General features: G+C 41.3%; 2 protein-coding genes across 4 annotated transcripts; both read right to left on the bottom strand.

Annotated features, from left to right (window-relative positions):
• Positions 1–79: 79 nt before the first annotated feature.
• On the bottom strand, positions 80–4,918 carry LOC139556434 (trans-L-3-hydroxyproline dehydratase). Of its 3 annotated transcripts, none has more exons than XM_071370386.1 (6): positions 4,789–4,918; positions 2,035–2,506; positions 1,688–1,857; positions 1,443–1,565; positions 1,010–1,147; positions 80–533 (listed from the first exon to the last, which is right to left on the bottom strand). In XM_071370386.1, the coding sequence occupies exons 1-6, from the start codon at positions 4,819–4,821 to the stop codon at positions 408–410; spliced, it is 1,062 nt and encodes a 353-aa protein (XP_071226487.1). In that variant the 5' UTR covers positions 4,822–4,918; the 3' UTR covers positions 80–407. The 3 variants fall into 3 exon arrangements, with proteins under 3 accessions (XP_071226487.1, XP_071226488.1, XP_071226489.1); XM_071370387.1 differs by having other exon boundaries at positions 4,785–4,873; XM_071370388.1 differs by lacking the exon at positions 4,789–4,918 and adding an exon at positions 4,451–4,685.
• Positions 4,919–9,002: 4,084 nt separating this feature from the next.
• Positions 9,003–13,523, bottom strand: LOC139556436 (potassium channel subfamily K member 1-like). Its single transcript, XM_071370389.1, has 3 exons — positions 12,985–13,523; positions 11,968–12,372; positions 9,003–10,251 (listed from the first exon to the last, which is right to left on the bottom strand). The coding sequence occupies exons 1-3, from the start codon at positions 13,319–13,321 to the stop codon at positions 10,001–10,003; spliced, it is 993 nt and encodes a 330-aa protein (XP_071226490.1). The 5' UTR covers positions 13,322–13,523; the 3' UTR covers positions 9,003–10,000.
• Positions 13,524–26,989: the final 13,466 nt, after the last annotated feature.

A 26,989-nucleotide genomic window follows, 5' to 3' on the forward strand; every position in this document is an offset into this window, starting at 1 on the left:
ATCGCTGTGTACCAGGCGATGACTGGCATGACTGAAATCAAAACCCAATCCTCAAATATCCAATAAATCTGAGACATTGTTTCCTTAAAAATACTGACTTTATGACCACTACAGGACAGGAACAAACTTTGTTATATTGGACACCTGCTCATGGAAGTTGACCTTAACCATGCAGATGTTTGAGGGAATTCCAACAGCCTTGTCTGCCATTTCACAAAACTGTGGAGGCTCATGTCAGACTCTGCATACAGTACATACAATATTTATGATCATTACTGATGCCACATAGGCCTTCAACGAGAGATGTTTTTTATTTTTTTAATTTTACAATTTATTTGTAATCTGATATGGTCCTTTGCTTGGATGGAGATGCACTCAAAAGTTGTTGTGGACACTGGTAGCTGCTCCTATTTCAGCAGGAAACCAAGTTTTAGCTTGTCGTCACTTTCCTGCACAAAGCTGGCCACGCCAGTGTAGTGTGCTCTGCCAGCCACCTCAACCACCACAGCCTTGAAGTCTCCACATGTGGTGTCCTGTGCAAAATGGAGAGAGAAGTAATTGGGTGCATTCCAGGTAGACAATTATAGAACTTTGTTTATGCTTTAAATAGAATATGCATAAAACTGAGTTTACCATACGATTATTGTACTAGTTTTGGGGTAAGCTTTTGTGTGTGTCAAATATCTTTGCACCAATTGTTCAGCAATGTCAACTGCAGAAAGCAGCAACAAGTCAGTGGCCTTCGATCAAAATGCTGTGTTTTGCAAAGACGCAGTTATCAGTATTTCTCCCCCCATGTACAGTATGCTCTTATTTGCTCCTCTGCACCTGCTGCACTATCAAGTCTGCATAGTGCATACAGACCTTCTGCTATCCTGAAATTAATATCAATATAACAAGACAAATCATACATTTTGAGATATCATTGTGTTAATGAAACAAAGCTTAATTGAAAACTTCCAAAAAGGCTTTGAGAGGCATGAAAAGATATTGGAGACAGCCCTAGTACCTGAACAGCTTTGCCAGTGAACAGAGATCCTGTGGCCCCGCTCTGGAAGGTCCTAGTCTGGTTGAGTTGGATGAGGCCTTTATGGTACTGGAGAGCCACACGGGCAGTGACCCCTGAACCTGTAGGGCTTCTGTCCACCTAGCCCATGTGACGTGTCAGAGAACCAAAAAGGAAACAAAATCAGACCACATTAATGAAAGAAGTCTTGCTATAGTTGCAGTTAACTTGAACTCTTCTAATTTGAATATCAAAGGACTTATTTACAAATCACTGTCTACTTCTCTCTCCAATGTTTATCTATGCTTGCCTTTTTACTTTTCTTTTTAAACCTTACTTCAAATCATATGGTGATATGACCGGTAGCATAGGTATCATGTACAGTGGCTTCTGTTGAAGGCTACTGTACCGTGGCAGGATTTAAAGTTAGTTGTACCTGGGCATCTGCAAACACACACATGTTAGCAGTGGGCTCTTGGGAATAGGCATCTTTTCCATCCGTGAGGATGGTGCCATAGAGGAAGGCTAGGTCCTCACTGGTTGGGTGGTGCAGTTTTACCTAGGGGAACCACACATTCACAGGGTTATTAATCTCCTAGGTTGAAGGATTTAGGACATTGAGGTGAACATTGAGTGGCCATTAAACTGCAAATTTACAGTTGGGCTAGAACAAATCTTTACCTGAGATTTGACAGAGTTTGTCACTGCAGTAGCTGCATCCACCAGATCCCTGGTCTTGGACTTGTTGATGTCCAGGCCAAATCGCTCTGCACTTACAAAGGCGTAGAATGCTCCTCCGTAGCTTATATCAACAGTGACTTCATCATGCCCAGGCACAGCAACAATTACATCTGACAAAAAGAGATTTAGTGTTGATAGCCAAAGGCAACCAGCAGCCAGCAGTGTAAAGTAATTTGAGATGGTGATACCTTGTATTCTACAGAACACAGATCCATATTTCCTCATTGCAACTCTATATGCAATATTACTATGTATTGAAATGCTTGATAGCAAAGAATGTAACTTACCTGTTGCAAATGCAAACGCTGGAACACTGTGGAACCTCACACCTCCGGTTTTACCATTGGAGTACTCCACAAATGCCTTAACCAGGCCACATGGACAGTGTATATTCACCTGCGTCTCTGGCGACCTTGGCTCTTGAACAAGTTTGTAGTCTACAGCGAACCTTCCAAGAGCGATGACTGCGTGGCCACACATGGTACTGTAACCTTCGTTGTGCATGAAAAGAACCCCCAAGTCGGCTTCAGGTATCTCACTCTCCACGACCAGGGCTCCGTACATGTCATAGTGTCCTCTTGGTTCGAACATCAACACTCTCCGTAGGTAGTCCAGATGCTCTCTCACATAGCGTCGTTTGGATAGCACACCCTCGCCCTTAACCTCTGGGTAACCACTAAGGATAATGCGCAAAGGCTCTCCACCTGTGTGCATGTCAACCACAGAGAGTACCGATCCTTCGTGGGGTGGAAGCTCCATCTGATTTCAACAAAAACAGTCAACCAGAAGGTTTGCATGCAATTTTCTGTGGTGTAATAATTGATTGCTAGGTAATGGGAATGCAACAATATCATCCATTGGGTTTATCTACCTCAGGTTAGGGCCCTGTGTTTTGCCAATCATATAACACAGTAATATTTTATCCTGGATTTGAAGCCTATTCCAGAAATTAGAACTACATAAAAATTTCAAACAATGGTCTGAGGATTGTGCTGGAGCATCTGACATGAAAATGGGACAGTTTGATGAAAAAGCTTTAAATAAAAGTTAAAATATAGCAGGGTTGGGGTTAATTCCACAAATTCAATTCCCTCTCCCTGTAAATTCCATTTAATTCAAATTCCAGGTCAGTCTGAATTCAGAGATGGGGGCGGGGAGTGGCGAACATTAATATAAAACATTAAGAACTCTTTCCATGACATGGACTGACCAGGCAAATCCATGTGAAAGCTATGATCCCTTATTGATGTCACTTGTTAAATTCACTTTAATCAGTGTAGATCAAGGGGAGGAGACAGGTTAAAGAATGATTTTTAAGCCTTTGAGCGGGATATGGTAGTACAGTAGGTGCCGGGCTTACCGGTTTGTGTCAAGAACTGCAACGCTGCTGGGTTTGTCACGCTCAGTTTACCGTGTGTATCCAGAATAAAGGTCGACCGATTAATCGGAATGGCCGATTTAATTAGGGCCGATTTCAAGTTTTCATACCAATCGGAAATCGGTATTTTTGGACACCAATTTAGCCGATTTAAAAATTAAATAAAATGTTACACCTTTATTTAACTGGGCAAGTCAGTTAAGAACACATTCTTATTTTCAATGGCGGCCTAGGAACGGTGGGTTAACTGCCTTGTTCAAGGGCAGAACGACAGATTTTTACCTTGTCAGCTCGGGGATTCAATCTTGCAACCTTACGGTTAACTAGTCCAACGCGCTAACCACCTGCCCCTCATTGCACTCCACGAGGAGCCTGCCTGTTACGTGAATGCAGTAAGAAGCCAAGGTAAGTTGCTAGCTAGCATTAAACTTATCTGATAAAAATCAATCAATCAATCATAATCACTAGTTAACTACACATGGTTGATGATATTACTAGTTTATCTAGCGTGTCCTGCGTTGCATATAATCGATGCGGTGCGCATTTGCGAAAAAGGAATGTCTTTGCTCCAACATGTACCTAACCATAAACATCAATGCCTTTCTTAAAATCAATACACAAGTATATATTTTTAAACCTGCATATTTAGTTAATATTGCCTGCTAACATGAATTTCATTGTGTCACTTCTCTTGCAACAGAGTCAGGGTATATGCAGCAGTTTGGGCCGCCTGGCTCGTTGCGAACTGTGTGAAGACTATTTCTTCCTACGTCATTTTAGAGAATTTCGCAGTACGTCCAACCGCAGACCACGTGTATGGCGTTGTTGGCAAACAGTTTGATGATGTCAACGTTATGGTTTGGGCAGGCATAAGCTACGTACAATTAACACAATTGCATTTTATCTATGGCAATTTGAATGCACTGAGATACCATGACCAGATCCTGAGGCACATTGTCGTGCCATTCATCCACCGCCATCACCTCATGTTTCAGCATGATTAATACATTGCCCCATGTCGCAAGGATCTGTACACCAGTCCTGGAAGCTGAAAATGTCCCAGTTCTTCCATGGCCTGTATACTCAGACATGCCACCCATTGAGCATGTTTGGGATTGTCTGGATCGACTTGTACGACTGCGCATTCCAGTTCCCCGCAATATCCATCAACTTCACACAGCCATTGAAGAGGAGTGGGGCAACATTCCACAGGCCACAATCAACAGCCTGATCAACTAACTATATGCTAAAGATATGTGTGGCCCTGCATGAGGCAAATGGTGGTCACACCACAGACTGACTGGTTTTCTGATCCATGCCCTTACCTTTTTTTAAGGTATCTTTGACCAACAGGATGCATATCTGTATTCCCAGTCATGTTAAATCCATAGATTAGGGCGTAACAAATTAATTTAAATTGACTTATTTCCTTATATGAACTGTAACTCAGTAAAATATTTGAAATTGTTGCATGTTGCCTTTATATTTTTGTTCAGTTCAGAATGAAGTGTATTGAATTGAGTAAAAAAATACATTAAAAAAACACCTACAGATAGACCGTATTCAAAACAGTTTTTCAAGGTAGCCTATGAAGTTAAAAGTAGTTCGAACTATGCTATTAGAGTGCAAAGCACACAGGGCATGCGTAGAGTTGTTTACCTACTTTCTTAGATCCAATCCTGCTATTTACATTCATGGTACGCTGCTTAAATGTCCGTTCCTTTCTTTCCGGTATTCAAATGCAACTTCAAAATAAAAGTCAAAAACATTTTTTTTAATCAATGGCTTCTAATATTATTAGTTCAAGCAAATGTGATTAAATGATTAATGAAAACAAGAAGAATTTGGGATTTCAACTCAATTATTTCAAACCAATAAGTACTAATTCAATATTGAGACTGGTATTTATAGGCCTGTAGCAGTGGTGTCGTGATATTTCCAGCATGCGGCGCTGTTAACACTTTCCAAAGACCTTGATTCTATTTGAGACAGTTTTACATTGCAAACTCTACTACACCCAAACTCAAAAGGAAATGATTGGGTACTGGTGTGGATAGACGAAATCAACGTGCATATGCATGGGTGGTTTGGGGGCGGTGATAGGTTTTGTTTACACGAAACAGTATCCCTTTCTGAAGGTCATGGATGCATTCGAGCGGATCACTTTTGTCAAGTCCTTTACCATCGTTGGTCACCGTCTTTCAAAGTGTGTTGCATTCTGGGGCACTTTTTTCATTTTTTACTTACGCCTACATGTCGACTGCATCAACGTTACAAAAATCATGTGATCAAAGGTCATGACTGCAGCCGTGAATCCCAAAGTGTTGTGACGAAACTCCAAGGATGACTTAACAGAGAGTGGCGATGGGCTTTAATAAACACATTAACTTCTGGACACACTCCCGACTTGAACGATGCAATTCATGTTCCACTTTTAAATAATAAAACGAGAATGAAATTGTTTTACAAGATATTAACCTCCGTTACCGTTAAGCATTTAATTTGGGAAGTATATCTGTTAAATGTGTCAAGTCTCGAAATCAGACATATAAGCATGTTGCACATAATTGAAGCACTCCTCCATTCTTTTGGATTAAATTGTGCAAACTCCAAACATATGCAGTGCTTGTTGTGATAACACTAAGCTCTGAAACCTGCAGCCTTGCTGTCTAGATCATTTTTACTCCCTCAGCTTTGGGACACTTATGCAGATGGCAAAGGCACACGTGGACGCTCAAATGGAAGGCTGAGGGGAAGGGGTGATTTGTGATTCAGCCCAAGTTCTGTAGTTGCTTTTCAACAACTTCATCCTGCAGCCATCATCTGCATTGTGGGAGGCTGTATTGTCAACCAAACCAGTTTTTAGTTTGTTTGACCAATGCGAACGTGACCAAAGACAAGACTGAAATGCAGTGGTGTAAAAAGTACCCAATTGTCATACTTGAGTAAAAGTAAAGATATCTTAAGAGAAAATGACTCAAGTAAAAGTGAAAGTCACTCAGTAAAATACTACTAGAGTAAAAGTCTAAAAGTATTAGTTTTTAAATATACTGAAGTATAAAAAGTACATGTAATTGCTAAAATATACTTAAGTATCAAAATTAAAGTATACAACATTTCAAATTCCTTATATTAAACAAACCAGGGCACACTCCAACACTCAGACATCATTTACAAAGCATTCAAAATGTAAGGAGTACTTTTGGGTGTCAGGGAAAACGTATGCCGTAAAAAGTATATTGTTTTCTTTAGAAAAGTAGTGAGGTGAAAGCTGTCAAAAATATAAATAGTAATGTACAGATACCCCCCAAAACGACTTAATTAGTATTCAAGTATTTTTACTAGAGTACTTTACACCACTGCTGAAAAGGAACCAATTTGCTGCGATTCATGTGTCACGATTCATACATCCAATAACAAGCACCGAGACCTGTTGACACCACATGTTGTGGTGTTGTGGTGTTCGTCTGCAAAGTTGTTTCCGCGGTCGCAAAAAGCTAAATTAACATAACACGAACTGAATTAAATGTAAAAGGCATTGAAAATAGAACGCTTGTGGTACACTCAGTGCTCAGTTGTCATTTCACAATGGTAAGCTTGTTTTTGTGAGAAATCTTTAAAAAACATCACATTCTGAAAAGCGGATACTAAAATATGAAAATACTACATGTCATGTCTAAAATTCTATATCTATCTTTCCTCTATAATGTTTTATGTCCTCCAGATTCGAGAAGAAAGATGACGAGTTTAATGGTGAGCCTGTCACTGTCCGTTAGCTTTTTAATTCTTCCACAACATCCAGCCTAATTGATGCAATGGTATTTTCCAGATTTTTGAACACTTTTTTCTTCATTGATTTAGTCACCCTAATTTTGGCCATTCTCCAATAACTTTTGAACGGGTTATGACAGAGACTTGAGGTTTGGACCATGGCTTTTCTTAGAGCAGTATCTATACAACTAACATACACTATTTACCCATTTGTCAAAAGAAGCGTTTCGATTTAACACCCTAAACATATCAAATGTGTGTGTGTGTGTGTGTGTCACGCCCTGACCTTAGAGAGCCTTTTTATGTCTTTATTTGGTTTGGTCAGGGTGTGATTTAGGGTTTTGTTTTCTATGATTTTGTGTTTCTATGTTTTGGTTCTTTTTGGTTCTATGTATGGTTCTCAATCAGGGACAGCTGTCTATCGTTGTCTCTGATTGTGAACCATACTTAGGTAGCCCTTTTGCCCTCCTTTCGTTGTGGGTAGTTGTCTTTGTTTGTGGCACTACAGCCCTTCAACTTCACGGTCGGTTTTGTATGGTTTATTGTTTTTGTTGGCGTCATTCCAAAATAAAAGTAATGTACGCTCACCACGCTGCGCTTTGGTCCAGTTCTTCCTCCAGCGACGGCCGTGACAGTGTGTGTGTGTGTATGTATGTGTGTATGTATGTATGTATATATATATATATATATATATATATATATATATACACGCTACCGATCAAAAGTTTTAGAACACCTACTCGTTCAAGGGTTGTTCTTTATTTTTACTATTTTCTACATTGTAGAATAATAGTGAAGACATCAAAACTACGAAATAACACATATGGAATCATGTAGTAACCAAAAAAGGGTTAAACAAATATAAATATATTTCAGATTCTTCAAATAGCCACCCTTTGCCTTGACAGCTTTGCACACCATTGGCATTCTCTCAATCAGCTTCACCTGGAATGCTTTTCCAGCAGTCTTGAAGGAGTTCCCACATATGCTGAGCACTTGTTGGCTGCTTTTCCTTCACTCTGTGGTCTGACTCATCCCAAACCATCTCAATTTGGTTGAGGTCGGGGGATTGTGGAGGCCAATCATCTGATGCAGCACTCCATCACTCTCCTTCATGGTAAAATAGACCTTACACATCCTGGAGGTGTGTTGAGTCATTTTCCTGTTGAAAAACAAATGATAGTCCCACTAAGCCCAAACCAGATGGATTGAGTATTGCTGCAGAATGCTGTGGTAGCCATGCTGGTTAAGTGTGCCTTGAATTCTAAATAAATCACAGACAGTGTCACCAGCAAAGCACCCCCACACCTAAACACCTCCTCCTCCATGCTTTACGGTGGGAAATATACAAGCAGAGATCCTCCATTCACCCACACCGCACTCACAAAGACAGGGCGGTTGGAACCAAAAATCTCCAATTTGGTCTCCATACCAAAGGACACATTTCCACCGGAAATTCCACCGGTATTTCTTGGCCCAAGCAAGTCTCTTCTTATCATTGGTGTCCTTCAGTAGTGGTTTCTTTGCAGCAATTCGACCATGAAGGCCTGATTCACACAGTCTCCGTTGAACAGTTGATGTTGAGATGTGTGTTACTTGAACAATGTGAAGCATTTATTTGGGCTACAATTTCTGAGGCCGAATTAATTTCCCCATAGGCTTGGCCAACGAGCCTTGGCGGAGTTAGTGCCTACAAAAAAACACCATTACCATTGCTCTCTATAAGCACGGTGACAACCAACCTTGGTGTCCCCCTTCTCCACGTGCTTTACATACGACACTTTGTTTTGTGCAGACTTCGCCAGCCGCTTTGAACAGGGCACCCGGCTCACACCCCAACCCTCCCCCGGGAGGCTGCATGGTTTCAAAACGTGCAATCACTTTTCACCTGTGAGGAAGCCTTGGCATAGAGCTCTTTCTTGCAATTGTAAAGTGTTTTTATATATATTTTTTATTTTTTGAAATACTTTTTTTTTTTTTTGATGAGTTGGGGGTTAAGCAAAAATATCTGGTGGTGACTTGTGGAATTGCAGGACTGACGATGGCAAGTCTGTTTACTTGACTTAGCTGGCTAATCTAATTTGAATAATGCATCAACACCTGATCAACAAGGCACCAGCTTTTTATTCCACCTGCTCCTGTTTCTGGAAGGATGTGGACTGTGGTGTGAGGAGATGACAGAGGCTTGACTTGTAGGACACTGTTACTGATTACTGCTGAGGTGTGGTAGTCTCTCAGGCTCTTATATCTGCCAAAGCATTACCCAGGTAGGTGCTACACATTCGGTGGTGGATGTTCCAGCCTACCTACAGAGGAGTAGCTGTGAACTTCAGACACAGAGGTGCCTGATGCAAAACTCCGGGCCTGTCTGTCTGACTGATGTTTCTCCCTCCCTGGCAGTACCATCAACGCCACCACCACTCAAGCTATACCTTTACTGAATTGCATTATTTAGCTGTGGGAGACTATCTCCCATGAAATGACAGCTCCCTGAATTTATTGGGAGATACTGGTCTAGAGTAATCGCCAATCCCACAACACACTGGTTAGCCACACATCTCTCATTCAAACTGTATAGCTAATTTGTTTGAATGAGGAAGTGTGGAGCACCCAACACCAACCTGCTCACCCTCCACATACAAGACAGTGGCATACAACACCCCCCCCCCCCCCCCCCACACACACACACACACATATTATGGATGAGCTCGTTTTGCATTGTCTAGTTGGTGGACATTTCACTTTAGGACCAATGGAATGGTCTACTTTAAAATGTGCAAACTCCGCCCAACCAAAGCACTAGGCGATGCAAAAATAACGTGCCCAACAGCTGGGAGGTTGCTGGTTCAAACCCCAGACCAGGCGACAGAAAAATGGGAATGGAACTGAACTGGCAGATGGAAGGCTGCTGGTTTCTGATCCTATATACCATCCCTTGAGCAAGACATTTTAACCCCCCACAATGGCTCTCCTTTCAGGGGTGCTGCGCTGCGGCTGCATCTCAACGTGTGTGTGTGTGCGTGTGTGTGTGTGAGGGAGGAGGGGCATAAGGCAGAAGACACATTTCCATTAACATCAATACACAGTGAAGTATCTATTTTATGCTATTGCCAGGGTGTGTTGTCCTGGCGGAGGGAGGCGGCCTGGGCGGACACTGAGGAGAAGGTCAGCTGATCAGTTAGGTGATCAGTCATTTGATCATGTTCTGTGCTGCTAAACTCCTCCTGGTCTCTGGTCTCTGACTCTGGAGCATTATTTTCTCTGTAGAATCTCCTCCTGAAGCTCTTCAGCTGTGGCAGCTCACAACACGTCTCCACCACCACCAACAGACACACCAAGCCCAGCAACAGGTACACTAACACAGAGGGAGAGTGACGAGAAACGGGGGAGAATAAGATTAATCACACATGAACCTGATATAGTAATTCATTGGTGGTTCTGTTATGGTTATAGTAACTTACAAGTGATGGCTAGACTATAGCGTGTGGTCGGGGTTATGATTGTGTTATTATTAGGGCTGTCAGAGTTAATACGTTAACTCGGGTTAACTTTTTGTAATTTTAGTGCCCAAAAATGTTTTAGCGTGATTAATCGCCTTGTCTGAAACCCTTCAAAATACACTGACAACATCCCAAATACCCAATCTATACAGCTAAAAACAGCAATGCATTCTAAAAACAAGTTCACTTTGAGGTTAAAGAAAGTCTGCTTTTTTCAATTTATCTAATTTTGCTAACCATTACCTTAGACCAAATCAAGTCATCAATATATTTTTTTTATGATGAAAAATCTTAATTTCTGCTTAATTTAAGCAAATTCATAATTTATGATTAATCATGATAAATCACAGCAAATCCTAGAAATAACTTGATAAAAATGTTTAGCGTTTGACCGCCCTAGTTATTATGGTTAGTTTATGGTTATTATACCTCATGATACCCTGATGAAGAGAGCTTGCTGTCAAAATGTTGTTACATCAATTATTGCACCGGAGCTACTACAGTGGAGTCAGTGGTGTAAAGTAAAAATACTTTAACATACTACCTATGTTGTTTTTTGGGGTATCTGTAATTTACTTTACTATTTATATTTTTGACTACTTTTACTTCACTACATTCCTAACGAAAATAATGTACATTTTACTCCATACATTTTCCCTGACACCCAAAAGTACTCTTTACATTTCGAATGCTTAGCAGGACAGGAAAATGGTCTAATTCACACACTTATCAAGAGAACATCCCTGGTCATCCCTACTAAACACAAATGCTTGGTTTGTAAATTATGTCTGAGTGTGGGGATGTGCCCCTGGCTATCTGTAAATTAATATAAGGAATGTGAAATAATTTATACTTTTACTTTTGATTCTTAAGTATATTTTAGCAATTATATTGACTTTTAATATTTAATTATATTTAAAACCAAATACTTTTACTCAAGTAGTAATTTACTGGGTGACTTTCACTTTTACTTGAGTCATTTTCTATTAAGGTATATTTACTTTTACTCAAGTATGACAATCGGGTACTTTTTCCACCACTGAGTGGTGTTTCCATTTCGAAAAATAAAGACTGTAGTGCACTGTACTTTGGGGTTATGGTCAGTGTTGCATCATGAATAGTAGGGCTGGTTATAACAGTGGTAGTGCAGCTACCCCATCCCCTCGCAAAAAAACTGCACATTCGCCAAAGCCAGCACATGCGCCAAAGCCAGAATCACGTGACCGTCACCACCTTCATGTATTACACCAAGGATTCTGCATTTAGGTGCTAGATTGCCAATTTACATCTACTAAAAATCCATTGTTGGGACCTGAAGTATAGAACCTCCGAAATTGAGAATCAATCATGAAACAGTGTGCACTGTTTTTATACACTGTTTACACTTAAGGTGACATCAAACTGCATTGAACAGATTATATTTCTTATCTATGGAATCTATTGTTGCATGGCAGTAGGGCAGGCGATCTATCTTGCTTTTTCATTAGTATCTTTGACAAGGTAAATAGCAGTGAGGGCTGAGGTTCACGGCTTTGCTATGGTTAGGTTATGGTTGTGTTATAGTAACTTACGTGTAATAGCCAGCTTATATAGCGTGCGGTGAGAGTTGGGAGCGGTATTGTGAGTCTCTCCAGGTACATAGTCTCCTAGGCCAATTGTAGTAAGCGAGATGAAGCAGAAGTAGAGGGACTCCAGGTAGCTCCATAGAGGCTCCAGCCTGCAGAACACTACCGCTGGTAGGAGGAAGAGGAGCAGTGCTGCAACAACGGATAGACATGCCGCATGGACAGCGGCAAACTTTGGTTTGGACACGCCCCATCGTAGGTGAAGGTACGCCACAGGCCGGCGTGTCACCAGGACCATAATTCTTTGTACCAGGGCGGAGAGGAAGAGGAGCGTGACGGGGATTCCGAGGAGAGAGTAGAACACACAGAATGCCTTTCCTCCATCTGACAGTGGTACAGTGTGACCATAGCCTGCAACAACATGCACACACACCTTTTTAAATGCAATACCTATCCTGGAGGCTGACAGCCCTGCTCAGGTACAGGCCACTTCAGATTTATCCACTTGCACTGAAAATATAGTTTTTTTGTTGTTGCAGAATTAGAGATATTGAATTTTGCCATTAGTTCACCCTCAGAGAAATAAGGTGCATGATGCTGTTGATTACATTTAGAGTGTATTTTTTTATTCATAGGAAGCCTTTAAATTGGCATGCACTTTAGTTGGTGAGGGTTTAAAACTTCTTTGCCTGTGCTACAGACATCAGTCCACTAATACAGGACTAGTAAAGGCCCAGTGCACTACTTTTGTGAAGAAGAAAAAAAATATATATATAATATTCTGATTTTTCAGGAGGTGCTGCAGCACCCTCAGCATCCCTACTTATGCATGGAAGGGGTACATTGACCTGACACTTCAAACAACCCATAAGCTGCAGGCTTATTCAATTCATCTTAATGTTTTCACAGTTATCTAGTAGTGATCCTGCTTTGTGATACCCATCTTGAGAAGATGAAACAAACTTTAAATAACTACATTTTAGCAAAGGTTAAAATGACACTGACCAACCCACCTAAACCTACCTGTGGTGGTTAGAACTGTGCTGGTAAAGAACAGAGAGGAGATGAAGTCCCAGTTGTTTTCGCTAGCGTTACCGAGCACCGACACGCCGTAGTTATTGGCATGCAGCGCGCGGGTCAGAAGCTCCTCGAGCCGTTCGTCAGACACGCACGCGTTGTCCCAGAGAAACTTTTGCCGGGCGGTCTCCAGTTGTTCGCGCAGCCGTTGCTCATATGGAAGCTCCACGGCGGAGAAGACCCATGCGCCAAGAATCAGGTAGAGCGCATAGCCTGACAACAGCAATGCGAAACTCAGCTCTGACCGGTGTCGTTCCACCAGACTCGCGCACTGGCGGTACATTCTGAAACTGGACCTGACTTACAACTGTTTCTCTCAAATTCGCGGTCAATTTATTATGTCTACTTTTCACATTACTGATAGTTGTTATCGATGAGAGTGAATATCTAAAAGTATTCTGTCCAGATGGTGTGATCTCCTTTTCCTCATTCCATGATACAACCCTAGTCAAGGTGACGCGCGACCTGGCCTGAGGACGGGACGCGTGACGTCGTTGGTTCTCACCTGGCCAGGTAGGCTTTAAAGGTGAGGTGTGTGGTTGCAGGGCAGCCGGTCTTGCCGGTTTGGGCTGGTTGTTATCACTCTGCTGCTCTCGTCCATGACAGGGAAAAGGCTATAAGGGCCCGCCTGTCGCTTAAACCAATATTTTATTTCAGAATGTGTTAAGGCAAGGGTCCGCTTTAGGCTTTGGCTATTCGGTTTAAGCGTCAGCTGTGTCCTTATAGTCTCTCCTGCATGACAACATTTTTAACGCACACACCCAAAATCCAATTTCCTAATTAAATACATTGTTGGTTAAAACAATGTTGTATATACAAAAAAATACAATTGTTATATATACTGTATGTCCATTCCTGCTAACACTTTTCTTCCCCCACTAGATGGAGGCAAAATACGTATATTTTTGACCTGTGATTGAGACAGGTGCATTGGAAGATATTGTCTGAATTCTCATTTAAACAATTCGTTTGTTACTTTACATTCACATCAGGCAATTCAATTGAAGCCATCTGTAGGTGGTCCACCAAAAAAATATGTTAACAATGAAACAAATGCATCACATTCACATGGCAGAACTTTGATTGTTATGATCTGTACTAGTGCGCAAGGAAAACCATTCCATAAAAAGGTTTTTTAAGCATTATCTCTTTATAAAGTACCTTAAAGAGGCAATCAGGGATTTGAAAAACAACTAAATTGAAATGTATTTATTTAACCTTTATTTCAACAGAGAATCATATTGAGATCATGTCTCTTTTTCAAATGAGCCCTACAGAATACACATTTTAAATATGAAGTGCAATCAATAAATAGTAATACAATCAATCAAAACAGTAAGTATAGCCTTGCATGAGCCTTGGCTTGTGCGAGAGAGAACGGCTCATAGGGTAGGAGCCTATCTCCTGTTTATGTAGCGAGAGGCAGCTTGATGTACAAGTACTCCCTTTGGACAGGAGACTAGTTTATCGCAGGGCCCAACCTGGTCTCAGAGCATTTCGTAATATTCTGTACATAAATCTGAGACACTCCATGTAGTATGTTATGTTTGATATGGTTACTTAAGGGAAAAACAAAAGTAGGGTGGTTGGTCAGGGTGGATGGGTAGGCGTATAATGCGAACATCTAGCAACCCAAATGTTGCATATGCAAATCTCATCACGGACAACTTTATCTCATTAGCAACTACTTACTACTTTTTAGCTAACCCTTCCCCAAACCCTAACCCTAACTCCTAGCTCAGATAACGTTAGTCACTCAGCTAACGTTAGCCACAACAAATTGGAATTCGTAACATATTGTATGAATTTCAATTCTTAACATATTGTACGAATTGCAATTCGTAACATATCATAAATGGATGATGGACATGCACAAATGAATACATACCATACGAAACATATACTAATTGGAGTATCCCAGAATTATATTTACTATGTTACGTCTACCTCCGAGTCCAGGTTGAAAATTGAGACATGAAGTTTCATATAGTTTACAGTAACAATGAAAGTTCAAGTTATTGCTATTGTAGCCACCATGTCTGTTGCATAGCCCATTATTGCAGTCAAATGGGTGGAATGTAATTCATTATTTACATAATTCCATATTTAATAAACATTATTATTTTTTAAACTGTTAAATCCAGTGTTTCTATGTCAAACAGTTTTGTTATAATTCTTCTGTGATGTATATAAAGTGTAATATTGGGATGCAAACTCAAAATGTAATACATTTCAACTGTTACATTACATATCTGACATGGTACATTTGTTTTCTTTTTTTAAAGCCCATAACCATGTGTGTGAGGTATATACTTTTGTTTCGAAGTAGGTTTGTTTAAGACTACATAGAAACACTGACCCTGATTTAGACCACTGCAGTAAAAGGTTAAGGCTTGGATTACAGTATCAGGCAAAGGCACAACTACATGAAAGGCAGTGTCAGACATGCACTAAGGACCAAAAAATAAAGTGTCTAAAACCTAACACATGAAATGTTCTGGAAGGCATGTTCCTCAGTTCTTATAAAAAGCCACAGATGTCTATGATATGCTTTCTTCTTTACTCCTAACCGTAATGTGCAGAGCACTAAGGACATTGGAGATAAGGCAAGAGCAATGTGAGGAAGTAGGCAAATGACACTCATAAGAGTATAAATTGTCGAGGTGAGGAGTCATTACGCAAAACATCAGCTAAGTTGCTTAGTGATGACCAGGGACGGTAGGTCTTGCTTGCTGTTGGATAGGCAACCAGCCAAGGCGCTGTTTTGCATGCTGTTCGGAAGAAACATACAAAATACAAGGGGATATCTAGGAGATGCTGTATGACAATGTGGTATCCAGTGAAAACACATAAGGCACTGAACACCATACAATGGACATGACTTCCTGACCTTGATACTGAAGGCCATTTAAGAACACTGGTTAAGGAGTTGAGGTAATGTAGGACCTGATTAACTAAGCATTTGCATCAGCAAAGCCTTGCACATTTTCAAAATCAGGAATTTTGAGTTAGTCTCTCTAGTGTCCAGTGTGAACAGACATACAGTATAGGGGTGGTTTACTGGACACAGATTAAGCCTAGTTCTGGACTGAAAGTGAAAGGTAGCCTAGTGGGTAAGAGCATTGGGTCAGTAACAGAAAGGTTGCTGGTTCAAATCCCTGAGCTGACTAGGTGAAACATCTGTTGATGTGTCCTTGAGCAAGGCACTTAACCCTAATTGCTCCTGCAAGCTGCTCAGGATAAGAGCCTCTGCTAAAATGTAAAAAGGATTCTGAATGTAGAATCTCCGTTGAAAGTGCTCTTTAGTCCAAGACATTTCACTATTGGCATAAAGCTTGAAATACACAATAAATGTGTTTCACACTCTCTCTCCTCACACACACTTGGTGAACGTTTCATAAAAATCCTGTAATTTGAAACAGCCTAGCCTATAGTCCATGGTTGGTTACACTAACATTACAGCGGGTAATTACACTGTAAGGTTACTTCGGGTTAGGAATAGGGTTAGGTTTGATGCTAGGGTAAGGCTTGAACCGGAATGTGGACATGAAGCTAGGGTTAGACTTGCGGTTGAGGCTAAAGTTAGGGTTGAACTGGATGTTGACATGAAGCTAGTGTTAGGGTTGTGGTTGACGCTAGGATAAGGGTGGAACTGGGATGTGGACATGAAGCTAGGGTTGTGGTTTAGGCTAGGATTAGGGTTGAACCGGGATGTGAACATGAAGCTAGGTTTAGAGGAGTGGTTGAGACTAAGGTTACAGTTGAACCAGGATATGGACATGAAGCTAGGGTTAGGGTTGTGGCTAGAGTTTAATAATGAGTAATTACAATACTTATTACAATGTAATTAAATGAGTAGTTACACAGTAATAAGGACACCAATGTAAAGTGTTAACACTTCTTTTCTCCTGTTACTCCTGGAGGAGTAGGTGTAGATTAAGCCTACCATCTACTGCTCTTCAAGTTTATTTGCCAGCGACAGGAGCTGTTTTGGGTCATTGTCTGCATTTGGAGAAGAAAAAAATACATTTAGCCTAACAGCCAACATTAGGTACAATACTAGAAATATACACGTACATAGGCCTAAACATAACAAAATATTGCTATAATCCTACCTTGAAAGAAACAATGTGGTCCCAGAATCACCTCTCTGACATGGGGCCCAGCATATCTCTTGATGATTTCTTCCTCAAAGAAATCTCGAGCCATGATACCTGAAAAAGGAGGCAATAGTGAATTATTGTGGAACACATAGCAGTCCTTGCAGTGTAGGCTACAACATTTTATGTACCTTTTTGATTTGTAAATAGCCAACAAAAATATGGGCCTGGTCCCTGACGAGAAATTGCCCCCCACACATGGAGTTTGAGCAGATGCTTGGGACTCGGCTTGCTTGACCATCTTCCTTTTTTTCTGTAGCAATTTTGAGCAAATTGCTCAAGGGCCACGGTTGATTCGTCTGTGAAGATAACATCATTGAATGTCTCACCAGCTTTGATCCATGCCTGGGCCTGCAGGACGCAAAGTTCTTGGTTTGTCAGACAAATCATCGGGTCAAAACTACAGAACGGTACAAAACAAGCGAACACACATGGTTAATGTTCGAAAAAATATATATATATTAAAAAAATGTGTCTTACCGAGTCTTTCCATAAGTCCACACAAGTTTCTTCTACTGTCTTCTGACTGTGATTAGAGCGATGTTGATGTTGTGCCGTGATGCCAGCAGATTATAGATGGCCTTTGAGATACAGGCGACAGCTGATGCATTAGTCCAGAGCCAGGCGGCATTGGCGGAGAGTCAGGCGGAGAATGGCGCGTTGACGGCGAGGAACGAGATGGAGTCACAATCCATGCCAGGCACACCTGTGAGCTCTGAAACGCCACCTCCGACAGGCAGAGTCAACATACCCGGCGGGTTCACCCGTAGGTTCACCCTGACATTTCCATTCCTCTTCTGACAACAGAACTTTACTAACTGCTCACCAGGCAAAGCAAGGGCCATCCGGACCTTTATGCTGTTCTGCTATAGCCTAAAAAACAAATGCAGGTGGCTTATATCTTCAAAATGCTTTAAATGCTTTATTATCCAAATGTAAAAGCATATACTGTACAGTACTGTATTTCTTCATCAGCATCTTTATGCTTTCATTAATAGAATAATGATAAAAATACTCTTCAAAATGCCAATGTTTATTTAGTTATGGATTCATAACGAATTACTATGGGAATAAATATCACTGAATTTCATAAATATTGGAACAAAGTTGTCGAATGAAGGTAAACAAATTGTTGCTGACTGGAAAATACTCTTTCAAACACACACGGTCACGTTGGACAGAGCCATTATGGCTATTAGCAGGGTTATATTTTGGCCTTTATATGCGTGCGGTGCACAATTGGCCCAGCGTTTCTCCCCCTCTAAAAACAGAAATAAATGTTTTGGCCCTTACAAATATTATTTTGGCCTTTATTCAGATTACCATCGCTCACTTTCTTTAAAAACAAAACAAAATAACCTCTAAAATATTGTTATATATTATCAAGTTGATGGCACAGTCACATAGCCTGCACCTACATAAAGCTGAGTGACTCACTCATTCATGGCTTTGGATCAAAATAAATAAGTACCAACATTCTTTCTGATAGTCTGTAATAAAGAAATGTTTTGGTTATCCTGACCTGGACACCATTTACAGTATTATAATAGCCCATTATAGGCTATTAGCAGGACAATATACCTTTACCAACACCTCTCTGTATTTTGATACTTTGTGGAAGGGGGCTCCGGAGTGGATGGGTGTTCCCGCAGTGGAAAATGCGTTGCTACAGATGCAGGTTCGATACCCATGTCGGCCGCCACTGGGAGACCCGTGAGGAAGCTTTTGGTTTTAATTTAGAATCCACCAATCCTCTATATGTAATTATTGGTAGAGAATCACGTCATATTTTTTGATATACTGTAGGCATACCGTAGGCGACATGAGTCTCACTAGTGTTGAGTAATGTGCTGTTAAAAGTGGTGTAGGTCTTATTTATTTAAAGAGCATATTGAAGTTCGAAGCAATAGGATTTGAAGCAATAGCCTACAACTATTTTAGCACCGTTTCGCGCTGCTCTGAGACAAGCATGGGGACTGGTCTTGATAAATCAATGAGATTTTTATTTTCACTGAATCTCCGTTTGGGTATTGGTTAGACTACAATTATGGTGTAGAAATGTTATGCTCTTAGTGTAACCTTTATTTAACTAGGCAAGTCAGTTAAGAACAAATTCTTATTTACTAGGACAGCCTACTCCTTCCTCCACGCCGGAAAATTGAACCCCGGTCTCCCGCGTACCTGCACGACACAGGGATTCTTTAGCTAAATAGCCCAGTACTGTAGCCTACTCACGACCGTCACGTTGTACAGCACCATATTTTCCATTCCATCCTAAAGGAAACCCAGAGGGTTTTTCATTTTTATTGGAATAGAAACACCATAATATTAATCAAAATAATTAAGCAAGATTTCTTCAAATTAGTCCCATATACTGTTCTTACAAAAAAGGTAGTCTCTAGTACAGCCACTATTGAAGGCTATTAAATGCTTCTCAAAGATGTCCTCTGGTGGTCAAACTAGCACTAACTAGTATTAATGGTACCAGTGGTTGACACTTAAATAACGTGCCATAGAATTCTCAGGCATCATGCAAGCTGTGCCGCAGCACACTGCAACTTTTCAAGGACGAACCACTGTACTGTAGCCTAGGCTACATGGTTAGAAAAAAGGCTTCCAAAAGGGTTATTTGTGGAGGGATAGGTTTCCAGAGATGGGACCAAGTCATTGTTTTACAAGTCACAAGTAAGTCTCAAGTCTTAGCACTCAAGTCCCAAGTCAAGACAGGCAAGTTCCAGTCAAGTCTCAAGTCCTAAACTTTGAGTTTTGAGTCCTAAACAAGTCATAATGTGCTCTTCACCAAATGTACATTTGAAGTCGGAAGTTTACATACACTTAGGTTGGAGTCATTAAAACTAGTTTTTCAACCACTCCACAAATGTCTTGTTAACAAACTATAGTTTTGGCAAGTCGGTTAGGACATCTACTTTGTGCATGACACAATACATTTTTCTAACAATTGTTTACAGACAGATTATTTCACTTATAATTCATTGTATCACAATTCAAGTGGGTCAGAAGTTTACACACACTAAGTTGACTGTGCCTTTAAACAGCTTGGAAAATTCCAGAAAATTATGTCATGGCTTTAGTAGCTTCTGATACATCAATCTGTACCTGTGGATGTATTTCAAGGCCTACCTTCAAACTCAGTGCCTCTTTGGTTAACATCAAAAGAAATCAGCCAAGACCTCAGATAAAAAATTGTAAACCTCCACAAGTCTGGTTCATCCTTGGGCGCAATTTCCAAATGCCTGAAGGTATCACGTTCATCTGTACAAACAATAGTACGCAAGTATAATAACCATGGGACCACGCAGCCGTCATACCGCTCAGGAAGGAGACGCATTCTGCCTCCTAGAGAGGAACGTACTTTGGTGCGAAAAGTGAAAATCAATCCCAGAACAACAGCAAAGGACCTTGTGAAGATGCTGGAGGAAACAGGTACAAAAGTATCTATATCCACAGTAAAAACGAGTCCTACATCAACATAACCTGAAAGGCCGCTCAGCAAGGAAGAAGCCACTGCTCCAAAACCTCCATAAAAAAGCCAGACTACGGTTTGCAACTGCACATGGGGACAAAGATCATACTTTTTGGAGAAATGTCCTCAGGTCTGATGAAACAAAAATAGAACTGTTTGGCCATAATGACCATTGTTATGTTTGGAGGAAAAGGGAGGTGGCTTGCAAGCTGAAGAACACCATCCCAACCATGAAGCAAGGGGATGGCAGCATCATGTTGTGGGGGTGCTCTGCAGCAGGAGGGACTGGTGCACTTCACAAAATAGATGGCATCATGAGGTAGGAAAATTATGTGGATATATTGAAGCAACATCTCAAGACATCAGTCAGGAAGTTAAGCTTGTCGCAAATTGGTCTTCCGAATGGACAATGACCCCAAGCATACTTCCAAAGTTGTTGCAAAATGGCTTAAGGACAACAAAGTCAAGGTATTGGAGTGGCCATCACAAAGCCCTGACCTCAATCCTATAGAAGATTTGTGGGTAGAACTGAAAAAATGTGTGCGAGCAAGGAGGCCATCAAACCTGACTCAGTTACACCAGCTCTGTCAGGAGGAATGGGCCAAAATTCACCCAACTTATTGTGGGAAGCTTGTGGAAGGCTACCTGAAACATTTGACCCAAGATAAACAATTTAAAGGCAATGCTACCAAATACTAATTGAGTGTATGTAAATTTCTGACCCACTAGGAATGTGATGAAAGAAATAAAAGCTGAAATAAATCATTCTATCTACTATTATTCTGACATTTCACATTCTTAAAATAAAAGTGGTGTTCCTAACTGACCTAAAACAGGGAATATTTACTTGTATTAAATGTCAAGAATTGTGAATAACTGAGTTTAAATGTATTTGGCGAAGGTGTATGTAAACTTCCGACTTCAACTGTAATACCATTTCATATTTTTAACAAGAGTAATAGTTAGTATATTACATTTACACAAATCATGAATGCTTTTAAAAATATATATTACTTTCCAAATAAACTTTATATTTCCATGGAAATACATGGGTAGCCATAAGAAAGACCCCCCAATAGCGATCGACTATCGAGGATCACTATGGGGTGCAATTGGGCAATGTAGGCTTGTACACAATCGCCCAACCTTAACACACACACACACACACACACACACACACACACACACACACACACTGTGTGTGTGGTTACAGTAGGCTAACATATGTCAATGGCTTTAGGAACAGCAGTAACATCAGGCAGGATTTAGGCTACCAACTGCCTAGCCAGTTGTAGCTCAATCTTGGGTGCAATGATCATGTTCCCGCACTGACTGACTGTGTGGAGGCTCATTGATTTAACATTACGTTAGCCAACATGCTACACTAGCAAAGTTATGAATGATATAGCTGTCGGCTATATTAGCCACGACTTACAATTCTTTGTGCAGCAACAAAGTTGGAAGTTGTTGCGCATCCGTCTGTCATTTTCTTCCCTCATGTTTTGCAAGTTGCAGTCAGTTTTTTGTTGATACATCATAGTCTTTATATCCGAAAATAATAATTTGTGGTTTCATCTTTCCAAGGGCTCCATCTGAATTTACCCGCCGACGTTCCTCTGCACTGCCACGCGCAATTTTTTCTCATCTGGCACATTTTATTGGCTGCTGTCCGATTCAAACTGTAATCTGTTAAATGAAGAGTTGATGCGCTACACACTTTTTTAATAGCATCATTTTTAATATTTGGGTTTGGGGAGTGTATCAAGTCAGTTCGAGTCAAGTCCAAGTTAAGTCACGAGTCATTGGTGTTAAAGTCAAAGTCGAGTTGCATGTCATCATATTTGTGACTCGAGTCCAAGTCATGTGACTCGAGTCCACACCTCTGTAGGTTTCTACCAATAACCATTTTCATCTGAAGAACCCTTCTTTGATGATTCTTTGGGTGGCAAGAAGGATTCTTTGGAAGGCAAGTGTTCTACATCTGAATAAGCTTTTTCATTGTATTTTTTTTCTTTATTTTAAATAGTGCCTGAGCATTAATGTTTACCTCAGTGTTTAAACTTTAACATCAAGAGTTTGAGTAATCTGATACATTTAAAAAGATAGGTGTGAGCATGTTTAAAACCGTACCTATATGGGAATATACAGTGCATTCGGAAAGTATTCAGACGCCTTGACTTTTACCACATTTTGTTAGAGATAAAGGAACACAGCTCTGCCCACAACCGTAAGGCTCTCCAGAGGGTAGTGAGGTCTGCACAACGCATCACCGGGGGCAAACTACCTGCTCTCCAGGACACCTACACCACCCGATGTCACAGGAAGGCCAAAAAGATCATCAAGGACAACAACCACCCGAGCCACTGCCTGTTCACCCCGCTATCATCCAGAAGGCGAGGTCAGTACAGGTGCATCAAAGCTGGGACCGAGAGACTGAAAAACAGCTTATATCTCAAGGCCATCAGACTGTTAAACAGCCATCACTAATATTGAGTGGCTGCTGCCAACATACTGACTCAATCTCTAGCCACTTTAATAATTAAACATTGGATGTAATAAATGTATCACTAGTCACTTTAAACTATGCCACTATATATAATGTTTACATACCCTACACTACTCATCTCATATGTATATACTGTACTCTATACCATCTACTGCTTCTTGCCGTTCGGCCATCGCTCATCCATATATATTTTTATGTACATATTCTTATTCATTCCTTTACACTTGTGTGTATAAGGTAGTTGTTGTGAAATTGTTAGATTCCTTGTTAGATATTACTGCATGGTCGCAACTAGAAGCACAAGCATTTCGCTACACTTGCATTAACATCTGCTAACCATGTGTATGTGACAAATAAAATTTGATTTGGGTTATGTTACAACCTTATTCTAAAATGGACTAAATAAATAATTATCATCCTCAATCTACACACAATACCCCATAATGACAAAGCAAAAATAGGTTTTTATACATTTTTGCACATTTATTAAAAATTAAGAACAGATACCTTCTTTACATAAGTATTCAGACCCTTTGCTATGAGACTTGAAATTGAGCTCAAGTACATCTTGTTTCCATTGATCATCCTTGAGGTGTTTCTACAACTTGATTGGAGTCCACCTGTGGTAAATTCAATTGATTGGATATGTTTTTGAAGGGCACAAACCTGTGTATATAAGGTGCAGCAGTTGACAATGCATGTCAGAGCAAAATCCAAGTCATGAGGTCGAAGGAATTGTCTGTAGAGCTCCGAGACAGGATTGTGTCGAGGCACAGATCTGGGGAACACCAAAAAATGTCTGCAGCATTGAAGGTCCCCAAGAACACAGTGGCTTCCATCATTCCTAAATGGAACCACCAAGACTCTTCCTTGAGCTGGCCACCCGGCCAAAAAGGGCCTTGGTCTGGGAGGTGACCAAGAAGCCGATGGTCACTCTGACAGAGCTCCAGAGTTCCTCTTCCTCTACTATCTGGTATTCTCTTAATCATATTACATATACGGTAATTACTTAGTTGATGTGTTTGCCATGATTTGCTGTCTTTCAAATGAGCATTTTCTGTGATTTTAGGAGAATAGAAGGGAGTATGAGTGAAATGGCACCGAAGAGGATGGCTGACGTTTCACATGTTCCTAACCAACTGTGCTATTTTGTTCGTTTTTTTGCGTTGTTTGTAACTTATTCTTTAACTTATTTTGTACATAATGTTGCTGCTACTGTCTCTTATGACCGAAAATAACTTCTGGACATCAGAACAGCGATTACTCAACTTGAACTGGAAGAAGATTTTCGTTTAACGAGTCTGACAAGAAGGATATACTGCTTTCCCGGGAACAGGCCCAAATCCCCGTCATTTGCGTGAAGATAATACGGAGAAAAAGGGGGCGGAGGTCGGGCTGCCTTCTGAAAATTCGTAGGCGAGTGAGTAAACTCCCACTGCCAGCCATTCTATTGGCCAAAGTGCAATCATTGGAAAATATAATCGTTGACCTATGATCAAATTTATCCTTCCAACGGGACATTAAAAACTGTAATATCTTATGTTTCACAGAGTTGTGGCTGAACGACGACACGGATAATATAGAGCAGGCGGGATTTTCCATGTACCGGCAGAAAAGAGAAGCTACGTCTGGTAAGACCGCACTCAACCAACTCTATAAAGCCATAAGCAAACAAGAAAATGCTCATCCAAAAGTGCCGCTCCTAGTGGCCGGGGACTTTAATGCAGGCAAACTTAAATCAGTTTTACCTCATTTCTACCAGCATGTCACATGTGCAACCAGAGGAAAAACAACTCTAGACCACCTTTACTCCACACACAGAGATGCATACAAAGCTCTCTACCCCCCTCCATTTGGCAAATCTGACCATAATTCTAACCTGATTCTTGCAAAAACTAAAGCAGGAAGTACCAGTGACTCGCTCAATATGGAAGTGGTCAGATGAAGCAGATGCTACGCAACAGGACTGTTCTGCTAGCACAGACTGGAATATGTTCCGGGATTCATCCAATGACATTGAGGAGTATACCACCTTAGTCATCGGCTTTATCAATAAGTGCATCGACAACGTCGTCCCAACAGTGACCATATGTACATATCCCAACCAGAAGCCGTGGATTACAGGCAACATCCACATTGAGCTAAAGGCTAGAGCTGCCGCTTTCAAGGAGCAGGACACTAATCCGGACGCTTATAAGAAATCCCGCTATGCCCTCAGACGAACCATCAAACAAGCAAAGCATCAATACAGGATTAAGATTCAATCCTACTACAGCGGCTCTGACACTCGTCGGATGTGGCAGTGCTCGAAAACTATTACGGACTACCAAGGGAAACCCAGATGCGAGCTGCCCCGTGGTGTGAACCAACCAGGCAAGCTAAATGCATTTTATGCTCGCTTTGAGGCAAGCAACACTGAAGCATGCACGAGAGCACCAGCTGTTCTGGGCGACTGTGTGATAATGCTCTCGATAGCCGATGTGAGCAAGACCTTTAAACAGGTCAACATTCACAAAGCTGTAGGGCCAGATGCATTACCAGGACGTGTACTCAAAGCATGCGTGGATCAACTGGCAAGTGTCTTCACTGACATTTTCAACCTCTCCCTGACCGAGTTTGTAATAGCTACATGTTTCAAGCAGACCACCATAGTCCCTGTGCCCAAGGAAGCGAAGGTAACCTGCCTAAATGATTAGGCCCGTAGCACTCACGTCAGTAGCCATAAAGTGCTTTGAAAGGCTGGTCATGGCTCACATCAACACCATCATCCTGGAAACCCTAGACCCACTCCAATTCACATACCGCCCAAACAGATCCACAGATGACGGAATCTCAATCGCACTCCACACTGCCCTTTCCCACCTGGACCAAAGGAACACCTATGTGAGAATGCTGTTCATTGACTACAGCTCAACGTTCAACACCATAGTGCCCATGAAGCTCATCACTAAGCTAAGGATCCTGGGACTAAACACCTCCCTCTGCAACTGGATCCTAGACTTCCTGACGGGCCGCCCCCAGGTGGTAAGGGTAGGCAACAACATTTATGCCACGCTGATCCTCAACACTGGGGTCTCAGGGGTGTGTACTTAGTCCCCTCCTGTACTCCTTGTTCACCCACAAGTGCGTGGCCAAACATGACTCCAACACCATTATTAAGTTTGCTGATGACACAATAGTGGTAGGCCTGATCACCGACAAAGATGAGACAGCCTATAGGGAGGAGTTCAGAGACCTGGCAGTGTGGTGGCATGACAACAACCTCTCCCTCAATGTGAACAAGACAAAGGAGCTGATCGTGGACTACAGGAAAAGGCGGGCCGAACAGGCGCCCATTAACATCGACTGGGTTGTAGTTGAGCGGGTTGAGAGTTTCAAGTTCCTTGGTGTTCACATCACCAACAAACTATCATGGTCCAAACACACCAAGACAGTCATGTAGAGAGCACGACAACACCTTTCCCCCTCAGGAGAATAAAAAAATTGGCATGGGTTCCCAGCTGCAGTTCTACAGCTGCACCATCGAGAGCGTCCTGCCCGGTTGCATCACTGCCTGGTATGGCAACTGCTCGGCATCTGACCGTAAGGCGTTACAGAGGGTAGTGCGTACGGCCCAGTACATCACTGGGGCCAAGCTTCCTGCCATCCAAGACCTATATAATAGGCAGTGTCAGAGGAAAGCCCGAAAAATTGTGATAGACTTCACTCACCCAAGTCATAGACTGTTGTCTCTGCTACCACACAGCAAGCAGTACCGGAGTGCCAAGTCTAGGACCAAAAGGCTCATTAACAGCTTCTACC

Source organism: Salvelinus alpinus, chromosome 27 (genome assembly GCF_045679555.1).
Source record: "Salvelinus alpinus chromosome 27, SLU_Salpinus.1, whole genome shotgun sequence".
Lineage (NCBI taxonomy): Eukaryota > Metazoa > Chordata > Actinopteri > Salmoniformes > Salmonidae > Salvelinus > Salvelinus alpinus.

Coding starts and splice junctions, on each gene's coding strand:
- LOC139556434 (XM_071370386.1), bottom strand. CDS start 4,821: ATGAATGTAAATAGCAGGATTGGATCTAAGAAA. Junction 1,858..2,034: donor AGCGTTTGCATTTGCAACAG/GTAAGTTACATT, acceptor TCTTTTTGTCAG/ATGTAATTGTTGCTGTGCCT. Junction 534..1,009: donor TCACTGGCAAAGCTGTTCAG/GTACTAGGGCTG, acceptor CATTTTGCACAG/GACACCACATGTGGAGACTT.
- LOC139556436 (XM_071370389.1), bottom strand. CDS start 13,321: ATGTACCGCCAGTGCGCGAGTCTGGTGGAACGACACCGGTCAGAGCTG. Junction 12,373..12,984: donor CACAGTTCTAACCACCACAG/GTAGGTTTAGGT, acceptor ATGTTGTTGCAG/GCTATGGTCACACTGTACCA. Junction 10,252..11,967: donor ATATAAGCTGGCTATTACAC/GTAAGTTACTAT, acceptor CCTCTGTGTTAG/TGTACCTGTTGCTGGGCTTG.